Source organism: Leptonychotes weddellii, chromosome 15 (assembly GCF_054177405.1).
Source record: "Leptonychotes weddellii isolate Sample4059 chromosome 15, ASM5417740v2, whole genome shotgun sequence".
Taxonomy (NCBI): domain Eukaryota; kingdom Metazoa; phylum Chordata; class Mammalia; order Carnivora; family Phocidae; genus Leptonychotes; species Leptonychotes weddellii.
Window position 1 is genome coordinate 36,601,860 of NC_138383.1, and position 12,050 is coordinate 36,613,909.

General features: G+C 48.2%; 1 protein-coding gene across 2 annotated transcripts in view; it reads left to right on the forward strand.

The window, feature by feature from the left end:
• The window catches only part of SUPT6H (SPT6 homolog, histone chaperone and transcription elongation factor), a 33,065-nt gene that overhangs the window by 9,434 nt on the left and 11,581 nt on the right, over positions 1-12,050 (forward strand). For both annotated transcript variants that reach the window (XM_081805438.1, XM_081805437.1), the window contains exons 2-23: positions 436-577; positions 1,354-1,512; positions 1,609-1,685; positions 2,044-2,236; positions 2,474-2,558; positions 3,178-3,451; positions 3,832-3,933; positions 4,181-4,297; positions 4,856-4,945; positions 5,152-5,294; positions 5,939-6,087; positions 6,241-6,339; positions 6,831-6,960; positions 7,045-7,195; positions 7,419-7,573; positions 7,756-7,951; positions 8,357-8,496; positions 8,619-8,736; positions 10,079-10,155; positions 10,397-10,532; positions 10,820-10,957; positions 11,037-11,204. In XM_081805438.1, the coding sequence (XP_081661564.1) occupies positions 469-577; positions 1,354-1,512; positions 1,609-1,685; positions 2,044-2,236; positions 2,474-2,558; positions 3,178-3,451; positions 3,832-3,933; positions 4,181-4,297; positions 4,856-4,945; positions 5,152-5,294; positions 5,939-6,087; positions 6,241-6,339; positions 6,831-6,960; positions 7,045-7,195; positions 7,419-7,573; positions 7,756-7,951; positions 8,357-8,496; positions 8,619-8,736; positions 10,079-10,155; positions 10,397-10,532; positions 10,820-10,957; positions 11,037-11,204 (3,006 nt within the window). In that variant the 5' untranslated portion in view covers positions 436-468. The remainder of the gene's footprint in view (positions 1-435; positions 578-1,353; positions 1,513-1,608; positions 1,686-2,043; positions 2,237-2,473; positions 2,559-3,177; positions 3,452-3,831; positions 3,934-4,180; positions 4,298-4,855; positions 4,946-5,151; positions 5,295-5,938; positions 6,088-6,240; positions 6,340-6,830; positions 6,961-7,044; positions 7,196-7,418; positions 7,574-7,755; positions 7,952-8,356; positions 8,497-8,618; positions 8,737-10,078; positions 10,156-10,396; positions 10,533-10,819; positions 10,958-11,036; positions 11,205-12,050) is intronic.

The window sequence follows — 12,050 nt, forward strand, 5'->3', positions numbered from 1 at the left end:
CGCCTGGGTGGCTCAGTTGGTTAAGCGACTGCCTTCGGCTCAGGTCATGATCCTGGAGTCCCGGGATCGAGTCCCACATCGGGCTCCCTGCTCAGCAGGGGGTCTGCTTCTCCCTCTGCCCTCTTCCCTCTCGTGCTCTCTGTCTCTCATTCTCTCTCTCTCAAATAAATAAATAAAATCTTTAAAAAAAAAAAAAAAGTCCAGTGTAATCAATCATCTTTTTAAAGGCACATGAGAGAGGAGTAACCATGGGAGGAGTGGAAAATGGATGCGATGGAGCCATCTGATTCTTACTGTCTCCTCCTTAGGTGGGAATGATTGAGGAGGCAGAACAGTGGCATGTGGCTAAAAGGCTGTTTGTGGAAAGGTTTAAGGGCACTCTGTAAAGTCATGTGTCTCATTTTTTTTTTATTCCCATCTTCCTTCCTTCCCTAGTCATCTTTAGGCAGGCCGTGAGAAGCTGCAGCCATGTCTGATTTTGTGGAAAGCGAAGCCGAGGAGTCAGAGGAAGAGTACAATGATGAAGGCGAAGTGGTGCCCCGAGTCACCAAGAAATTTGTGGAAGAGGAGGATGACGGTGAGGAGGCCCCAGCCTCAAGCTTCTCCCCACTATTGCTAAGCTTTGGATAGTTGGATTCTTGCTGATGAAAGGCTCAGGCTGAGCACAGAAGTTATCACACATGAGGTACCAGCTTGAGAATTTTCAGTAATTTATAGAAAATACTTACTGAGCATCTGCTATATGCCAGGCGCTGTGCCTAGAACTAGAAATATAAAATAAAGACCCTGCTGTCGTGGAGTTTACATTAGTGGGAGGGGACAGACAGTAAACCAACAAATAAATACATAGGTAATGTTTTCCTCTTGTAGAGACCTAGGAGTGTTGGTATTTATGTGCCCAGTTTCCTATTTCTCTGGCCAAAGTCAACCATTAGTGACCCTCAGCAGAGTAGAACCATGAAATAGCTTTAAAGACAGAAAGGTAAACGTAAGTTTTATCAAAAGAATTATGGATAAAAGAAGTAATATAGCCGCTGAATTTATAAACTAAGAGGAAAACAAAGATTATTGGTGGCTCTAAAGCCCCTAGTGTGATTTTGAAGAGCCCAAGTAATTAGGAAGATCATCTTGCCTAAAGACAGATGGTGAACATAGAAAGGAGATCATCCTTTTCCAGATGCTGCTCCTCTAAGTCAGTGGCCATGTTTTACATCTTTAGATGAGGCTGAAAAGTTAACATGGCACTCATATCCTTAGCTTCAGAGCAGAGAGAGAATCACAGTAAAGCAGGTGGCCCTGCCCCACCTCAGCCCGTTACCCAAACTCCATGCCTCAAACATGCATGTTTTCCAGATGAGGAGGAGGAGGAGGAGAACCTAGATGATCAGGATGAGCAAGGCAATCTGAAAGGCTTTATCAATGATGATGACGATGAAGATGAAGGGGAGGAGGATGAGGGTAGTGACTCTGGTGATTCAGAAGATGATGTTGGCCACAAGAAGAGAAAACGCAGTGAGTAGTCTCTCCTCAGTCAAGCGAGGCTGGGGTGGAAGTTGCAGTGGAGAAGGGAACTCCCCGTCACCATGCGTAACACTTTGTTTTCTCCAGCATCTTTTGATGACCGCCTGGAGGATGATGATTTTGACCTCATTGAGGAGAATTTGGGTGTCAAAGTCAAAAGAGGAGTAAGTGTCATTCTTTGTCTCTGTCCCTGGGATGAAGGAAAAAGGCCTTGAAATTCAGTGATTTCTGGGGGATGAGGCACCTCCAGAACAGTGTGGGAAGCATCAGAGAAGAGAAAGTTGCTCTGTGCCCTTGTGCTGTGGCAACTAGATTTGCATCCCAGTTCTGGGTACTTATTAGAGAAAGGCTTGTCAGAGTTTCGAGGGTGGGCCTTGGTGCTGAAAGAGCATCACATAATGTGTTCTTTGCCATCCCCTTGGTCAGCAGAACTTTGGTGGGGAAATGGGAGTGAGATTAGAAAGCAAGCATCCTTATGCCAGTCCCCTCAGACCCTGATGAGACAGGTTTTCCCACCCCTAGCAAAAATACCGACGTGTCAAAAAAATGTCAGATGACGAGGATGACGACGAGGAGGAATATGGCAAAGAGGAACATGAAAAAGAGGCAATTGCAGAGGAGATCTTCCAGGATGGGGAAGGGGAAGAAGGGCAGGAAGCCGTGGAGGCCCCCATGGCTCCTCCAGAGGAGGAGGAGGAAGATGATGAAGAATCAGGTATGTGGCATCAGGCTGGGAAGCCTGGGTTTGGGTGGGTGTTGGGATTGCCTAGCCCCTACGAGCAGGGTGGGAAACCATTCTTCAGCTACAGGCCCCCAGCATTTGACAGAAAGAAGTTCATTTGCAGGAGCCTCCCTACTCTTCTCCTCACTGGCCACTCACATAGGAACTAAAGCCATTCAGTCCTGGGTCATGTCCTGCCTCTGAGTACTAATCTCTTCCTTCCCTGCCCAGACATTGATGACTTCATTGTGGATGATGATGGACAGCCTCTGAAAAAACCGAAGTGGCGGAAAAAGCTTCCCGGATACACAGATGCGTGAGTGGGGTCTGGTACGGGGTGGTGATAAAGGCATCTGAGTAGACATAGTCAGGAAGGAGGATGTCAGAGGTTTCTGCCAAAAATGGGACGTCCCAGCTCTCAACGTTTTTGCTTCCCCACCTCAGATAACCTTTACTAGGCAGGAATGTCAGACTGCTCCTAGAAGCCCTGAGAGCTCTCTGCATTATAGGGCCAGTGTGGGCTCAGGGTGGAGTCACATGTGTGTAGGCCTCCATCCAGCCTCCCTCTACACCTGCAGCTCCGTGTTTATTTATTTATATGTTGGCCTTCTAAGTATAATTTTGTTGCAGGAAAGCTTTTGCTCTAAGGGAATACTGTAATGTCTTAGGAAAAGATGGATCTGCTGAGCAGAGTATGGACCTATCTGCCCTGTTGCTGTTTGATCCCTGACACTGGCACATACCAACCATGGGCTTTTTTTCTGCCAGAAATATCCCCCAACTAAGTCTTTATTCCACAGTAAATATGCTTTTTTCATTTACCTTTCTTTTAATCTTCTTTGTTTCCTTTGGGGCAAGTCAAGGATCTATGCATGGGCTGCATCTCTCTCCTCTCACCAGAACCTGGGCCAACTGCCTCTTGCTGTCATCCACAGGGCCCTGCAGGAAGCCCAGGAGATTTTTGGTGTGGACTTTGACTATGATGAGTTTGAGAAATACAATGAGTATGATGAAGAACTGGAGGAAGAGTATGAGTATGAGGATGATGAGGCTGAGGGTGAGATCCGAGTGCGCCCCAAGAAGACCACCAAGAAACGTGTGAGCCGCAGGAGCATCTTCGAGATGTATGAGCCCAGCGAGCTGGAAAGCAGCCACCTCACAGATCAGGACAATGAAATCCGAGCCACCGACCTGCCTGAGAGGTTCCAGGTAAGAAAGCACCAGCTTCTGTAACTTCTGCCCATCTGTAATCACTGCCCTGAGCCTCCTTGCTCCAAGCGCTGTAGCAGAGGAACAGTCTAACAACAATCTGATATTGAATGGTATGTAGGAAGTTGGCTTTGAACCCCACCTGACCAGGGGGTGCAGGGAGTCCAGCTCTTAGAGAAGGCTCTTGTGCTGCTTATGGTTCTTGAAATGGCACTCTTTCTTTAGTAGATACATAAGGTATCTACTTCATGCCAGGACAACACTCTTCCAGGGTGCCGGAAATATGTGTCTGGAACACACGTTTCTCTCCTGAAGTGGTGTGTGTTTCCCACAGGGGATACAGGATAAAGTCAGTCTCATTGTTGTCTTATCCCCCACAGCTCCGCTCCATCCCAGTTAAGGGGGCTGAAGATGATGAACTAGAAGAAGAAGCTGACTGGATCTACAGGAATGCCTTTGCCACACCAACCATTTCTCTGCAGGTATCCAAAAAAAGATCCTTCTGTTTGACATGAACTGGAAGCCACTTCATCAAGATGAAGACCTCCTCCTCCCATGCCCCAAACGTCTATGTGCCTAGTACAGGACAGTATGAGTGTGTGTATGTGTATGAGAGATTTTTCTGGATTGCATCTGACAACGTTATCCTTTGACATGAAACAGTTTCACGCATGGTAAGACAAAACAAGTAACAGCATTGTTGCTGTTTCTTTTTTCTTCTGGCTCTAGGAAAGCTGTGATTATCTAGACCGAGGGCAGCCAACCAGCAGCTTCAGTCGAAAAGGGCCCAGCACAATTCAGAAGATTAAAGAAGCCCTGGGCTTCATGCGAAATCAACACTTTGAGGTAGCACCTCAAGCTCTCTAATGGCCCATTGGTTAGAAATTCAGCTGGGGGGGCGCACCTGGGTGGCTCAGTCAGTTGAGTGTCCAGCTCTTGATTTCGGCTCAGGTCCTGATCGTGGGATCGAGCCCCACGTCAGGCTCTGCGCTGGGCATGGAACCTGCTTTAGATTGTCTCCATGTCCCTCTGCCCACCCTCACCCCCACCCCCCACTTGTACGCATGCTCTTTCTCTCTCTCTCTCTCTCTCTCAAAAAAAACTCACCTGGGGGTGAGGAAAAGGGGAGCTACCTGTCAGGTGGGGAACCCCCTTCTGTTCTCAGATGTGGTCCGTTGGCTCAAGAGTGTGAGAACCAAAGGAGACGCTAGTGATCAGGAGAACGATGCTACCTATCTGCAGCATTGTTTTCCACTATGGGGGAGAGCACGTGCCCTTAAGGAGCCTGTGAGGGAGGCCAAGCTTCCAACTGTTGAATTTTCTGGTGCTATTTTACCCCTCTGGCAAAGGAGCTCCTTACAGATCTTTCCACTCTGGTTGACTGCAGTCTCCCTGCCATTCTAGGTGCCTTTTATTGCTTTCTACCGTAAGGAGTATGTGGAGCCTGAGTTGCACATCAATGACCTGTGGAGGGTGTGGCAGTGGGATGAAAAGGTAAGATGGTTCCGTGCCCCGCTAAGAGGCTGAGGTGTGGATTGGGCACCACTACTACCGGAGCCCAAGCCTCCTATACATACCATGGCAGCCCAAACCTCCCCAGCCTGTCAAGCTCCCCGCCAGGGTCTCCTAGTAAGGAACAGAGCAGCCTCAGGTCTCCAAGGCCAAACACCAGCCCCTACTCCTGCCTTGTCTCCTCCTAGTGGACCCAACTGAGGATCCGCAAAGAGAACCTAACACGGCTATTTGAGAAGATGCAGGCTTATCAGTACGAGCAGATATCCGCTGACCCTGACAAACCCCTTGCTGATGGCATCCGGGCTCTGGATACCACCGACATGGAGAGGTGATGTGTGCAGGGTTTATTCCATTACAAGGAATAAACTCAGACTAAAGGCGGGCCCCCAGGGAGCAGCATAACCTACAAAATCCTCAGCACAGGGCCCGTCCCTTAGAAATCCAATTTGTCCCCACATCAAAAGTGATCTTTCTGGCAGGCAAAATCATCTTAGTTATCTATATTGATGTAAAATGTTAAAAGGATAAGACAGTCATGTTTGCCGATCTGAGAATTCCCTGCATGTAAAGTTACATGGGAAACCAAATTATAACCAGAAAGTGGCTTGATGAGTCTGCAATCAGTGTGGAGTGTGGGAGGGGAGCAGATGACTTCAGTGGCCAGTGTCATGAAGCTGGGGAGGAGGGGGTGGGCAGACTTCTCAAGGACTCTGAACTTTGCTAGAGATATGATGCTTCAACTTCATCTCCATTTCTAACAACCACCGACCACCATTTGACATATTCCTTCTCTAAGATACCTTGGTTGCAAGTAAGTCATGGTCTAGTGGTGCTGTATAGCTCTAATAATTGAAGAATACAGGCACCCATCCCAGTTGGGATCTTGCCTCACGGGAATCGGACCTCTTGTAGCAGAAATGGGTTTATATTCTTACTCAGTGATAATTGAGGTCTTCTGTTCCTTTCCTCCAGGCTTAAGGATGTGCAGTCAATGGATGAGCTGAAAGATGTCTACAACCATTTCTTGCTTTATTATGGTCGTGATATCCCCAAGATGCAAAATGCTGCCAAGGCCAGCCGCAAGAAGCTGAAGCGTGTACGGGAGGAGGGAGATGAGGAAGGCGAGTGCTGGAAAAGAAAACCCAGGAGGCTTGATGGCCACGCCGTCCCCTAGGATGACCTGGGCTGAGTGCCCTTTGGGGCTTCTCTCTTACATGTGTCAGATCCTCGGGAATGACTGGAAACTGGAGCACTAACTCATGATTTCTTCCCAGGTGAGGGTGAAGAGGCAGAAGATGAGGAGCAGAGGGGCCCAGAGCTCAAACAGGCCTCCCGCCGAGATATGTACACCATCTGCCAGAGCGCTGGGCTAGGTAAAAGCTAGCTGCTTTGTGTCCTGGGTTTTGTAGCCATGAGCAAGGCGAGTTCCCTGGTAGTCGCTGGTGGGCAGGAAGAGGACTTGACATCTGAGAGAATCACCAGTCCAGTTCTGAACACTGGCCCCCCTGCATCCACACCCACCCCACAGTAATGGCCAGGCCTTTCCCTAACTTCCTAAAGGAATGGGAAGCTCACATGATCAGAGAGATGGAGTCCATCCTATCTCTGAGATGTTCTTTTAGTAAACTATAATTTCCACCTTAGTTCTGAGCCCAGGAGTCACAGAAAATTCTTGTTTCTCCTGCCTCATAACAGCCTGTCAGGTGCTTAAAGGCAGTTTTACTATTCCTTGTAAACTTCCTGGTCCTGCTTTTTCATGACCTTTTTAAAGTCTAGTGCCCAGAATTGCTGCTCTGGATTCAGAGAGCAAAGAAATTTGTCAGCCCAGCTGTTGTCTTACCTTTCACCCTCTTGTTTGCTTCAGATGGTCTGGCCAAAAAGTTTGGGCTTACTCCGGAGCAATTTGGGGAAAACCTCCGGGACAGCTATCAGCGGCACGAGACAGAGCAGTTCCCTGCAGAGCCTTTGGAGCTGGCCAAGGATTACGTTTGCAGGTAGGCGTACAGCAAGTGGCTGGCAGGAGGAAGGGCCTGAGGGCCAGACACCGTCATCCTGCAGCTGCCCCATTTTCCCCACAGCCAGTTCCCTACGCCAGAAGCTGTGCTGGAAGGTGCCCGCTACATGGTAGCCCTGCAGATTGCCCGAGAGCCCCTTGTCCGACAGGTGCTGAGGCAGACCTTCCAGGAGAGAGCCAAGCTCAATATAACCCCCACCAAGAAAGGTAGAAAGGTGAGCTGGGTGAAGGGTTTTGATCCAAGACATAGCCCAGCTCTGTGTCAACTGAACTGAGTTTCTTGCTTTAGTGCGCAGCTGAGCCGTCTGCCTGTGAGCAGGGAGGCAGTCTTTTCTCCCAAGGTCAAGCCAGCTTATCTGAGCCTTCTCTAAGAGCTGGACTCCCTGCATCCCCTGGTCAGGGCATCAGTAGGCTGATAATTCCTCTTGATGTCTGCAGGATGTGGATGAGGCCCACTACGCTTATTCCTTCAAATACTTAAAGAACAAGCCTGTTAAGGAACTGAGAGATGACCAGTTCCTCAAGATATGCTTGGCTGAAGATGAAGGGCTACTCACCATTGACATCAGTATAGACATGAAGGGGGTAGAAGGGTAAGCAAAGCTCTGGGGTGGGAGCTCTTTGAGGAAGGGCTCGATGAGGGAGGGGTCCTTCAAGAGTGTGAACCGCAGTTTTAGAGTTGAGCGAGTCATTGTCCCTGGCTCACTCAAGGTTTGTGGACATCTGAGTATCCCCTGTCCTCCATCCCCGACACTGCCGTGTTGTCTCTCCTCAGCTACGGCAATGACCAGACATATTTCGAAGAGATCAAACAGTTTTACTATCGAGATGAGTTCAGCCACCAGGTGCAGGAGTGGAACCGGCAGCGCACTATGGCCATCGAACGAGCTTTGCAGCAGTTCCTCTATGTGCAGATGGCCAAAGAACTCAAGAACAAGCTGCTGGCCGAAGCCAAAGAATATGTCATAAAGGTGAAGACAGAAACTCATGGTCTTTGGTCCTGTGATTTCCCCAAACTAGAGCTGAGAGTGCAGGAACTCCTTAATAGTAGTCTTCTAGCTAATGGAGAAACACTGAGGGCAGGGGGAGGGTAATCACAGGGAGCGCAAACAAGGCCATGGATCACTCCAAAACCTCCCCATTTGAACAGCCTCTTGGCTTGCCACCCCCAATCCAAATGTTCTTTGTTTATATTACTGTTCTCTGCGTACTCCCCTGTTTCCAAAAGCAAGGTATGCCTTAGCACCATAAGCCCGCCAAGGGCTAGGAGCAAGTGCGCATGTCAGTACAACCTTGGCACATGCGCACCTGCATCTGTTTCCATGGCACACTTGGTGAGCCTCTCGGCCCTAGTGTCTGGTGTGTCTCCTCCTCAGGCCTGTAGTCGCAAACTCTACAACTGGTTGAGGGTCGCACCCTACCGGCCAGATCAACAGGTAGAGGAAGATGATGACTTTATGGATGAGAACCAAGGGAAGGGAATCCGCGTCCTAGGCATCGCTTTCTCCTCTGCCAGGTACCTGCTCGTTCGTGCCTGCCCAGCCTCACCCCTTCCCTGACTTCCTAATCTCATTCTTTTCTTAGTTATATTCTCTTATTTCTGACTGTTGCACTATTCTTTTCCGGTCTGGTTGGCAGAGATCACCCTGTGTTCTGCGCCCTGGTCAACGGCGAAGGAGAAGTGACAGACTTCCTTCGGCTGCCCCATTTTACCAAACGGCGAACTGCATGGAGAGAGGAAGAACGGGAAAAGAAGGCAAGTGGCTGGGACGGGGTAACCAAGTGTACACCTTAAGTGCATTTTACAATTCCATGGGGATATGTGTTTATGGTCTACGCAACGTCCCATGCAAGACCCTCGTTATCTCTACCTGGTTGCTGAACCCTGGAGTCCTGGGAGAAGCCTCACTTCCATAAGCAGTAGATGGCGCTCAAGTTGTGGTGCAGAATTGACTTCTGGCTGGAGGCCAAGTCCTAGGCCTTGTGTGCTTCTGGGAGCTGCCATTATGGCCTCAGTTCTTACCAGCATCTGGGTCATCCTGTTCCAGTAGCTGAAAGCCAGTGAGGCATTAAGCCAACCTTTTCCCAGCTTTAGCCTTTCAGTGTTTTTTTCCAAGGAAGGAGAAATTTGCATTCATCTCACGTGTATGTTTCTGAATTTTTTTTAACCTAATGGTATCTTTCCATTTTGCCAAGAGAGGTGCATCCTAAAGTAATTTTTAACAACCTTTTTTTTTTAAGATTTTATTTATTTGAGAGAGCAAGAGAAATAGAGAAAGCATAAGCGGGGGGGAGAAGGAGAAGCAGGCTCCCCGCTGAGCAGGGAGCCCAACGTCAGGCTCAATCCCAGGACCCTGGGATCATGACCTGAGCGGAAGGCAGACGCTTAACCTACTGAGCCACCTAGGCACCCCATTAACAACTATTTTTTAAAAAGAAAACACTGAAATGAGATTAGAATAGTCCTGACAACCAAATAGTGGTTTATGTTAGCAAAACCCAAGTATGTTTGGATCAGTCAGAGGAGCATGGGACTCTTGATCTCAAGGTTGTTGAGATCAAGCCCCACGTTGAGTGTAAAGATTACTAAAAAGGAAGGAAAAGAAGAAAAGGAAGACCCAAGTGTGTTTTGTTTTGTTTTGTTTTTTTGTTTTTTAAAGATTTTATTTATTTATTTGAGAGAGAGAGAATGAGAGAGAGCACATGAGAGGGGGGAGGGTCAGAGGGAGAAGCAGACTCCCCGCTGAGCAGGGAGCCCGATGCGGGACTCGATCCCGGGACTCCAGGATCATGACCTGAGCCGAAGGCAGTCGCTTAACCAACTGAGCCACCCAGGCGCCCGACCCAAGTGTGTTTGACCACAACCAGCTATGAGCCAGAAGTATAGTAACTTTAGAAAATGTTAATGGATATATGACATTCAAACCAGAGATCTTAGTTTCCTTGTTTTATGTTTCAGTTAGTGTGTGTGCATCGTGTCTAACTTGGATCTTACCATTCTCTGGTCTTAAAAGGTCTTGGCGCTACTTAGGGAGAGAAAACTGTTAGAGATCTCCCTATCTTCAGAGCCATTTAGTTCCAGTTTTATTTCAATCCAGGCTCAAGACATTGAAACCCTAAAGAAATTTCTTCTGAACAAAAAGCCTCATGTGGTGACAGTTGCAGGAGAAAACAGGTAGGGGCACCAGGGGATCAGACTAAATTAACTCATCCCTTCTTATTGAATCTGGCATATGCCTCTAACAAAGCGGACATATGCCTCTGAAGACCCTTGGTAAATTTCCCATCCCCGGGGGGTAGTTCTTTGTCTTCAAAGCCCTTTCCCTACCACCCTACCCCCATCCCAGCCCTGAGTCTGTCTATTCCTGAGAAACAATTCAGAAAGAGCCCTGACCCAAAACCCCTCATCCCTCCAGGGACGCCCAGATGTTGATTGAAGATGTGAAGCGCATTGTGCATGAGCTGGACCAGGGCCAACAGCTGTCCTCTATTGGGGTGGAGCTGGTTGATAATGAGTTGGCCATTCTCTATATGAACAGCAAGAAATCGGAGGTAATGCTGGAGCCCCCATTCCTGGGACCTGAACAAGTAAGAGCTGTCAATCCCAGGGAAATTTAATAGGGAAACGAGAGTGATCAAGGGCACAGGACTGCACTTATTCACTTACCCATGTGGGGGTGCTTCATTTTGCCAGTCATGGCTCAGATTGGGAGCCCTGCAGATTAAATTGGCCCCAGAGAAGACGAGAAAGTGACTTAAGGCTAGAACACTTTGGATTTCCTTTTGTTGTTCAGAGCTAATGGAACTTAATGGTCCTACTGGTCCTCATTTGACTCTAGGCAGAGTTCCGGGATTACCCTCCAGTGCTGAGACAAGCCGTCTCCCTGGCCCGGCGCATCCAGGACCCTCTGATTGAATTTGCCCAGGTGTGCAGCTCTGATGAAGACATCCTGTGTCTCAAGTTTCATCCCTTGCAGGTGAGTAGGGTTTTGAGAGGCAAGCCTGGGCAGACAGAATGGCACAGGAACCTTACCCCTGCCTGCTCTGTGTCCACAGGAGCACGTGGTGAAAGAGGAGCTGCTCAACGCCTTGTACTGTGAATTTATCAACCGAGTCAATGAGGTTGGTGTCGATGTCAACCGTGCCATCGCCCACCCGTACAGCCAGGCCTTGATCCAGTATGTCTGTGGCCTGGGACCTCGAAAAGGGACCCATCTCCTCAAGGTAGGTTGGGGTTAAATCAGAAAATTAAAAAAGTTCCCATTTCACTGAGCCTTTACACTCTGCCAGCATGATTTGACAAAAGACCAAGGTCAGAGAGATAAAGGGACTTGACCAGAGTCCAGCTCGTGAGAGTCCAGGTCAGACTTGAGACCCAGGTGGCCACAGCTGTGCTCTTCACTACTATACTATGGGAAAGATAGCCATAAACCAAGATTTAAAATGGATGGAAGAAAGTGAGAAGAGTACCAGACACAAACCTCAGGATAGTGGTTTATTACAGTGGAAAAAAAAGGGCTTTCAGTCAGGAGTTGGTGGGGGGAAGGGGTATGCAGGGAGCTTTAGAAGTATTAGTAATATTCTTTAAGATGAGTGATGGGTACTTGGGTGTATATTTTATCATTAACTTTTTTTTTTTTTTTTTAAGATTTTTTGGGTTGGGGGGCGCCTGGGTGGCTCAGTTGGTTAAGTGACTGCCTTAGGCTCAGGTCATGATCCCGGGGTTCCGGGATGAAGTCCCATATCGGGCTCCCTGCTCAGTGGGGAGTCTGCTTCTCCCTCTGACCCTCCCCCCTCTCATGCTCTCTCTCTCTCTCTCACTCACTCATTCTCTCTCTCTCTCAAATAAATAAAATCTTTAAAAAAAAAAAAGATTTTTTATTTTTTTAAGTAGTACCTACACCCAACATGGGATTCGAACTCACAACCCCAAGATCAGGAGTCGCATGCTCTTCCAACTGAGCCAGCCAGGTGCCCCATTTTATCGTTAATTTTAAGCCATACATTAGTTATGTATTATTTTTGGCAGGTTAACGTAGTTCACTAAAATAATTTTTTTTTTTTTTTAAA